This window comes from Camelina sativa, chromosome 8, assembly GCF_030686135.1.
Source record: "Camelina sativa cultivar CO46 ecotype springtype chromosome 8, ASM3068613v1".
Taxonomy (NCBI): Eukaryota; Viridiplantae; Streptophyta; class Magnoliopsida; order Brassicales; family Brassicaceae; genus Camelina; species Camelina sativa.
Window position 1 is genome coordinate 21,297,807 of NC_141887.1, and position 9,144 is coordinate 21,306,950.

The 9,144-nt window shown below is 33.0% G+C and overlaps 2 protein-coding genes across 2 annotated transcripts; one reads left to right on the plus strand and one right to left on the minus strand.

The window, feature by feature from the left end:
* On the plus strand, positions 1-1,650 carry LOC104707462 (CASP-like protein 4A4). The gene is made up of 3 exons (XM_010423818.3): positions 1-445; positions 1,131-1,266; positions 1,381-1,650. The coding sequence occupies exons 1-3, from the start codon at positions 132-134 to the stop codon at positions 1,570-1,572; spliced, it is 642 nt and encodes a 213-aa protein (XP_010422120.2). The 5' UTR covers positions 1-131; the 3' UTR covers positions 1,573-1,650.
* A 5,053-nt stretch (positions 1,651-6,703) lies between these two features.
* On the minus strand, positions 6,704-7,285 carry LOC147940270 (uncharacterized). The gene has a single exon (XM_087461233.1). It carries the CDS (start codon positions 7,283-7,285, stop codon positions 6,704-6,706), a length of 582 nt encoding a protein of 193 aa, XP_087317359.1.
* Positions 7,286-9,144: the final 1,859 nt, after the last annotated feature.

The following is a 9,144-nucleotide window of genomic DNA, read 5'->3' on the forward strand; positions in this document are numbered from 1 at the left end:
CTTTCGCTGAAACTTCATGTAAATCTTTAATTCAAAAGCAAACCTTATCTCTAGCTAAGAATACAACACTTCTCACTTCACATAAATTATTCAATCTCAACTATTTCAAGGATAGACTCAAATTTTTTTTGATGAAAGAGCTAAAAGATCACGTTGTAGTGATCACCTATGGACCATCATCGGAGGGTTCAGTAACAGCATCGCCTGTCTCTCAACACACGGCCTCAGTTCCAACGCCGTCTTCGTTTGCATACTCTGCAACGCCGTTAATATCAAGATTTAGCTCACGGAGAGCATCGGTTCATATTAGCGGTTTGGTTCTCCGGTTTATAACGCTGGTTCTTTGTTTCGTCTCGGCTCTTTCGTTGGCGGTGAATGTTCATCGGCCTTCGAGGAGACATCTGACACAGAACTCCTCGAGTTTTGCTTCATATCCTGAACTATTGTAAGAGCCTTATCTTCTTTAATTCATTGTTTAATAGTAGTTCTACTGATATTTGTTTCATAGAAAATGATGTTTTGTTATTTCCAAGCAATATGGATTTTATTTATCGTTATTCACGCATCAATGCTACAACTTGGAAATAAAGAATAGTTGATATATAAAAAGTCTTTTAAATGTTACTATTAAAAGACTACGTTGGATTTTATAAGTTAAACGAAGAGAACTATAGTTTAAGGTTATAATTTTAGGTTTTATGGGTTGTGATTTGGGATTCAAGTTTAGAGTTTCATTTGTGCTTTTAATACTAAAGGTATAGATTTTAGATTATCATGTTTCTTTAACTACTAGTAACATTTTATTCATATGTGAATTTACAAAATAGGTTATTATTATAGTAATATTTCACAATAAGTAATGGACAAAAGTCTATATATACAAATTCCAATTATCTTTACTATGCATGAAAATGAATATTCTAATCGTTATATGTGAAGTGAAATAAAATGTGTATAGGCGAGTTGGATACAAAATTTTATTAACGCCGTAAATTAAACACATCCGCGAAACTAATACCAAATAAACATTAAGAAACAAATTTATAGAAATTTTTTTGGTTGATATTTTTTTCTACTTAAAATTCATAAAAATGTATTAAAAAACCGAAAAAAAAAAAACAAATATTCAGGTATTGTTTTGGTGTAGCAGTGACAGGATTCGTGTATACATGTTTGCAAACATTCAAAGGAGTTTGTGATATTACTCACAGGGGAGTTTTAATCTCTGAGCCTCTCTCAGATTACATCAGCTTCATCTTTGACCAGGTATTTTTACATTATTACTGATTAATGATTATACGTTATATATATTTTCAATCGTTAACAGTGAAAAAGTTTGAACTAATTAAATTTTAATGTACGTATGCGTAACATAATCAGGTTATATGTTATCTACTAGTATCATCTTCTTCTGTGGCCATCGCGTGGATCCAACATAGAAACGAGGATGCGGTAAAAACACTAAAAAACAGCTCTATAGTTTCAGTTTCAATGTCATTCTCTGCCTTTTTGGTTTTGACACTCTCTAGCCTCTTGTCATGGTATAAGCTTTGCAAGAGATTTATGTGGTAATTAAGTCTTGTAAAGGGCCAAATAAAGTCTTGTAAAGGGGTTTGTTTTTTATATTCAAATCATGTTAATCAGTAAAAACTAATGACTCCATGAATATATATTTTTTTTTGCTGGAATGTAAAAATTTATTCAACAAAAGAACTCCTTTACACATGATTGCGACATATTCAAAATTTCAAAAGAAATTAAAAATGTTCTGGGAAATATCAAATAGCCATCATGTTAATATTGGAGTAATCTCGATCAAGTGGTAATGGTCTAATGGTTTATATTTGAGCAGTTGCTTTATTGGTATAATTAAGTCAAAGATCAATTACTCCTAACTTCTTAAGTACGAAATTGTCTAATTATTTTCGTTCGATTAATCGAAATAGTGTATGTTTTACATCCATGAAAATTTCGGGTGAGCAAATTATTAGACGAGTACATTTACCATAAATAAATTAGTACAGTAGTAAATTCGGATCAACAACTCTTGCATATCAACATATACTGAAATAATCAAGTGTTACTTTGTACATGCATGACCATTGTATAACACAAATTAATTAGTTAAGTGTATATATTTGTCTCCCAAGTGTCGTATGTTTTCCAAATTGTGTCATTAATTAGTAAATGGGTTCTAAAATATTATGTGACAAAAAGGATACTAGTGTCACTAAAGTAGTGATTGATAAAGGAATGAAGAGTTTCTAATAAAACCACTAAAACAATAAAATAGGCATATTACTAAAGATGACTAAGTTAAAATAACTTGTTTGTATTGTGAATTATATTATAAGTTTGGAGGTAACAAAATGTTTACTATAAAAAGGATTAAAAGAGAAGAGATCTAGAGAGATGAGTGTATGGATTTTAGAGAGAATCTAGAGAGAAACTAGAGAAAAACTTATAGAAATAGTAAGACTTCTCACTACACATTTTTTTCTTCTACATAACTCCTATTCATAATGGGAGGAGATATAGAAAATCATAGAGAGGTTAGTGACAAGTGGTGAACAAATGAACAAGTGTTACATACATTTCATTAGGAGAGACCAGAGTCGGTCCAAAGTCCAAGCCAATGAAGCATGTGCTTGTAGCCCTATAGAAAATCCAATAGTTTATACCTAATAATCGGCTTTTTTCACAAAAGTTTGTTTAGTCCAGTGTTATTAATCTTGCATTGCGTGTATCCTAGCTCGGGTTTGACTCTTACTAGCATCAAAACAGCATTTTTATTTTTCTTTGTTTGTGGCCTTTAAAATCATAAAGCCGACTTTGGGGGAGTCACTTGTTGTGATGGATTGCATGAGGAGAGACACTTGTTGTGATGGATACTCACACTAATTTTATAACACTCCCCCTTGAGTATCCATCACCAGTGATGAGTTATACAATGGTTCATTAAAAACCTCATCATGGAAAAATTCAGTGGCATAAAAACAATGATAAGGGAAAAAGAGTACAGTAGTGTAAAGTCTCATTCGAAAAAACTTCACATATCTCGTAGATGCCGCATTCCAATACTATGAATATGCTTTCTGAATGTTGAAGTAGAAAGTGGCTTTGTCAATAGATCTGCTGTATTGTCACTTGAGCAAATATATTGGATATCGACTTCCTTCTTTTTCTTGAGTTCTTGAGTATATGAGAAAAATATTGGAGGTATATGCTTTATCTTGTCGCTCTTGATGTAACCTTCTTTGATTTGGGCGACACAAGCAGCATTGTCTTCGAATAATGTTATTGGCTCTTTACTGGTGAATATTCTACTCGATTCTTGTATGTGGTTAGTCATTGATCTGAGCCATACACATTTCTTCTATGCTTCATGAAGAGCAATTATTTTTGCATGATTTGAGGAAGTGGCATCCAAAGTCTGTTTCTGTGAGTGCCACAAGATTGCAGTTCCTCCAATTGTGAAAACATATCCAGTTTGGGATTGGGATTTATGTGGATCTGATAAACATCCTGTATCTACAAAACCAACTAGACCAAACGAAGAGTTTCTAGGATATAATAATCCCAAGTCAATCGTACCTTGAAGATAACAAAATATATGTTTTATCACATTTCAATGTCTACAGGTAGGGGATGAGTTGTATCTTGCAAGTAGATTCGTAGCATATGAAATATCTGGTCTAGTGCAATTTCCAAGATACATAAGTCCACCGATAGCATTCATATAAGGTACTTCGAGACCAAGTATTTTTTTCGTTATTTTCACAAGGTCATAATGGAACACTATCAACATTCAGAGATCTATTGACCATTAGAGTACTCAAAAGATTCGCTTTGTCCATATTAAAGCGCTTTAAAATCTTTTTTCGTATAATTTGATTGATGCACAAATATTCCATCTTGGAAAATGGAAATGCTCTATTTGGAGCCCGAGACAGAATTTTGTCTTTCCAAGATCTTTCATTTCAAACTCTTCTTTCATATGAATTCTTGCATCATAAATCTCCTTTTGAGTTCCAATTATATTTAGATCATAACATATACAACAATGATCAAAAATCCCGATGGAGATTTTTTAATAAAGACGCATGGACATATTTCATTATTAACATACCTTTTCTTTACTAGGTATTCGCTTAAGAGATTATACCACATGCGTCCATATTGTTTTAATCCATAAAGTGATCGCTGTAATTTGATCGCACAAATTTCATTAAACTTAGAGTCTAATGCCTCATGAATCTTAAATCCTTCTGGAATTTTCATGTATATATCATTATCCAATGATCCATATAAATATGATGTCACTACATCCATAAGGTACATTTCTAAATTCTTAGAAGCCGTTAGACTCATTAACTACCAGAATGTAATTGCATCCATGAATGTAGAATATGTTTCTTCATAATCAACTCCAGGTCTTTGAGAAAAACTTTTTTGCAACAAGTCGGACTTTATATCTTGTGATTTCATCTTTCTCATTTCTTTTTTGCACAAATACCCACTTGCAACCAACAGGTTTTACATCTTTAGATGCAGTGACAAGATGTCCAAATATATTTCTTTTATTGAGGGAGAGCAACTCAAGTTGCATAACATTTTTCCATTTATCCCAATCAGGCCTATGTTGGCATTCTTTTTCATGACCTTGGATCTGGATCATCTTTTTCATGATCGATCAATTTAGATACAAAAAGGAAGATATTCCATTATCATCATTGATTTCATCTCTATAACATAATATTCCATTTTAGGCATAGTTAATAGAAATCTCATATTTTTTCTATATCATCCTGAGGACTTTTCTCTTTATTTGGTTCGTCTTGAACCTTTTCATCTCCCATTTTATTTTTCTTTCGGGGATTTTTATCTATAGAACCCATTGGCCTCCCCCGTTTCAATTGAACCTAAGGTTCATTAGCTTTGCTTCCATCGAATTTCTCTATAGGAATTTCGACTCTTTATGGTGCATTTGCAGCGGGGATATATGAATTTGTCACACTTTTTGTATCTATGAACGCATCTGGTAATTGATTTGCCAAATTTTGTAAATGTACAATTTTCTAAATTTCTAGTTCATGTTGATCAAGATATATCAAAGAAGGTGTATGCCATGTAATATCTTTTGGTACTTGTTTAATTCCTCCCCCTAACGCTGAAAATTCATCTTCCTTAAAATGACAATTGGCAAAACATGCCGTAAACATATCACCAGTTTGTGGTTCAAGATATCGAATTATACTCGGTGATGCATAACCAACATATATATCCAATCTCCTTTGTGGCCCCATTTTTGTTCTTTGCGGTGGGGCTATAGGAACATAAACTGCACATCCAAAAATATGGAGATATGATATGTTTGGTTCTTGGGCAGACGTTAATTATATTGTAAAGGAGAATATTTATTATATGCGCTTGGTCGTATTTGGACCAATGCCACAAAATGCAATATAGCATAACCCCATATAGAAATTGGGAGCTTTGTTCTCAATATTAACGGTCTAGCAATGAGTTGTAGCCGTTTAATAAAAGATTCAGCCATACCATTTTGTGTATGAACATGAGGAACAGGATGGTCAACATCGATTCCTACTGACATACAATAATCATTGAAAGCTTGTGAAGTTATTTCACCATCGTTATCAAGTCTGACTTTCTTTTTGTCATAATAAGTGAATTGAGCTTTAACCTGATTATTTGAGCAATGAATTTTGCGAAGACCGTGTTTCGTGTGTCAATAGACACACATTATACCATCTACTAGATGCGTCAATCATTACCATAAAATAATAAAACAACCCGCATGAAGGGTGGAAGGTCGACATATATCACCATGCATTCTCTCTAAAAACAATAGTGATTCATTCCCAATTATGAGTTTTCTTGAGAACATGCATCACATGAAAACTCATCAAATCTAAAAAATCTTTGGTTCTTCAATGGATGACTATTAGAATTTTGCACAATTTTTCGCATCGTGACTGAACCAGGATGTCCAAGTCTTTCATGCCATATCTTAAATGTACTAGTAAACTTAGAGTTTACTGTAACATAAGATGTAAACTTATTTATTTTTGTGCAATACAATGCAGAGGATAACATTAACAATTCTTCCAATATATGTTTCTACTCAGATGTTATGCAAAGATATTCAGCGACATTCTTATTCAGAGTCTCTATATGATATCCATTTCTTCGAATATCTCTGAAACTAATCAAGTTTCTATAAGACTTAGGGCAATATAATGCATCAATTTCAAAAAATTTCCCCCTTGGCATTGAAAATTTGGCTTTTACAGAGCCTATAATAATCTTTGCATTACCACATATATTGCTTACGCTTCTAGCAAAGTCTTTTATTTTGAGAGAGGAGAAATGTTTTTTCTCTTTAAGTATTGAGTGCGTTGTAGCACTGTCTGCTACACACATATCTCCATCCTCAATCTCAAAATTTGACATTTTTCGAGATAAAATGTTTATAAAATAAACATAAATAAAATAACATAAAATCTGACAAAAAGGCTTATTATATATTACAATAAACTATTATTCAAAAGACATATATTAAAACATAAAATACATATCAAACTATGACAAAGTATATTACAGCATATCGACCTTATTCGTATGATTTTTTTGTTTTCATGATCAATGAGAAAATCTGCAATATTAAGATGGGTTTCATCGTTTAGGTTATGGAAAGAAGGTTCAACTTCATCAGAGATGAGGTTGTTTCAACATCCCTTTCTTTTGCTTTTTGAGATGCTTGAAACAGATCGGCCAAATGTTTTGGAATACGACAAGTTTGATACCAGTGTCCTTTCATGTTGCATCTGTAACAAATACTTTCACCTTGTTTCTTTAAAACACGACCAACATTATTGATTTGAAGATGCTTGTTGGTTTTTCTTGTGTTGAAGTTATTAGGAGAGAGACCCCATCCTTTTCCTCTTCCACGACCTTCTCCACGACCGTGACCACGTCCTCGACTGCGTTTGCGTCCACGTCCTCGTCCTTGCCAATTATTATAGCTAGATATAGCAACATTCACTTCTGAAAGTGGAGCTGATCCAGTTGGACGAGTTTGATGATTTATTATCACGTGCTCATTATTTTGTTCATCAACATGAAGAACTTGCATTAATTCAAAATATCGAGTATACTCTATTTCTCGATATTGTTGCTGCAGGAGTATATTTGAAGGATGAAAAGTTTGGAATGTTTTCTCGATCATATCATACTCGGAAACTTCTTCTTCATAGAGAGCCATCCTTGAAGTGATTCCGAACAAAGCGGAATTGTACTCACTTACACTTTTGTAATCCTGAAACCGCAGGTTTAGCCATTCATGTTTGGTTTTTGGTAAGATCACATACTTTTGGTGATCAAACCTATCTTTGAGAGCGATCCAGAGATCTGCGGGATTTTCTCTCGTGATGTATTCATTTTTAAACTATTGTGGAGATGGTGACGCGAAAACATCATGGTTCTTGCTTTTTCCTCGTCTAGCCCCGTTTTTGACGGATCGAGGGTTTTGAGAAGCTCATTCCCTTTTAGATACATTTTTGCATCTAATGCCCATGTCATATAATTTTTTCCAGAGACATCAAGGGCGGCGAATTCAAGCTTTTCCAAGTTTGACATGATTACTATATAAGTAATAAAATAATTTGTTAAATATAAAATTTTATGAATCATTTTTGTAAAATCTTGTTTTAGCAATAAATGTAAACTATATAAAAAATTATAGGCTATATAATACATTCATAAATTAAAACAATCATTTTCGGAGACATAGCCTTCCATATGAGTAAAATATATAAATATGAAAATATGATCAAGGAGGCAGAGCCTACCATTATGATGAAGAATGTAGATCTAAATGATCAAAGATGGAGAGCCTACAATTATGATCAAAAAGGATGTACAATATTTTACTCTATAAATAATACACATAGTAATATGTATATAAACTAATTTAATTAAATTAAATTTAAACAAATTTAACATAACAAATGTAACAAATTAACAAATTTAAATTAATTTAGTTAAATGTTACCTCAAACTGATGACAGATCAAGATTCGATCGTGCTCATAACAAATTAAATTTAAATTTAACATAACAAATTAAATTTAACAAATTTAAACTAATTTAGTTAAATGTTACCTCAAACTAATGACGGATCAAGAGTCGATCGTGCTCATAACATGTTGTGAACTATATTATAAGTTTGGAGGTAACAAGATGTTTATTTTGAAAAAAATCAAAAGAGAAGAGATCTAGAGAGATGAGTGTATGGATTTTAGAGAGAAGGTAGAGAGAAACTAGAGAAAAATTTAGAGAAATAGTAAGACTTCTCACTACACATTTTTCTCTTCTACATAACTCATATTTATAATGGGAGGAGACATAGATAAGTATAGAGAGGTTGGTGACAAGTGGTGAACAAGTGTTACATGCATTTCATTAGGGGAGACACTTGTTGTGATGGAGGGACACTTGTTGTGATGGATACTCACACTAATTTTAGAAAAGTTTGAGCTTTTTCATACAATATCATAAATAAAAGTGCGTGTCAGTGAGCTTGCCAAGAAGTCCACATATTAGATCATCCATATGTAGGACACTAAATTCTAACCCTGTCATTGGTAGGCTGTCCCAAAGTTTAAACAGGATGACGGTGTCTTCCATGGACACGGCCAACTCAAAGAAACAGTACCGGTCCAGTATTATTGGATGCCTTACGCACAACTCGGTTTAGAGGCCTTAGAATAAAAACAACATTTATCTTTTACATTATAAAAAAAGGTATAAGTATTATTCTTATTAGATTTGCACTAAAAGTAAAAAAAATTTGACACACTTAGGCCTGGGCAAATAAACCGAACCCGAGGAACCGACCCGACCCTGACCCGCAAAAACCCGACCCGACCCTGACCCGCTTCTGTATAAATCACTATTCGGGTTTCGTTTCCAAATACCCACAGGTATCGGGTATTACCCGAACCGAACCCGAGAACCCGTGAGTATTTGTTTATACCCGAGAACACGTTTATACATACATGATATCACATATATTGCCATATTTCCGTTTGCCTTAATCTCCTCTCCTTGAATCCTTGTGAAT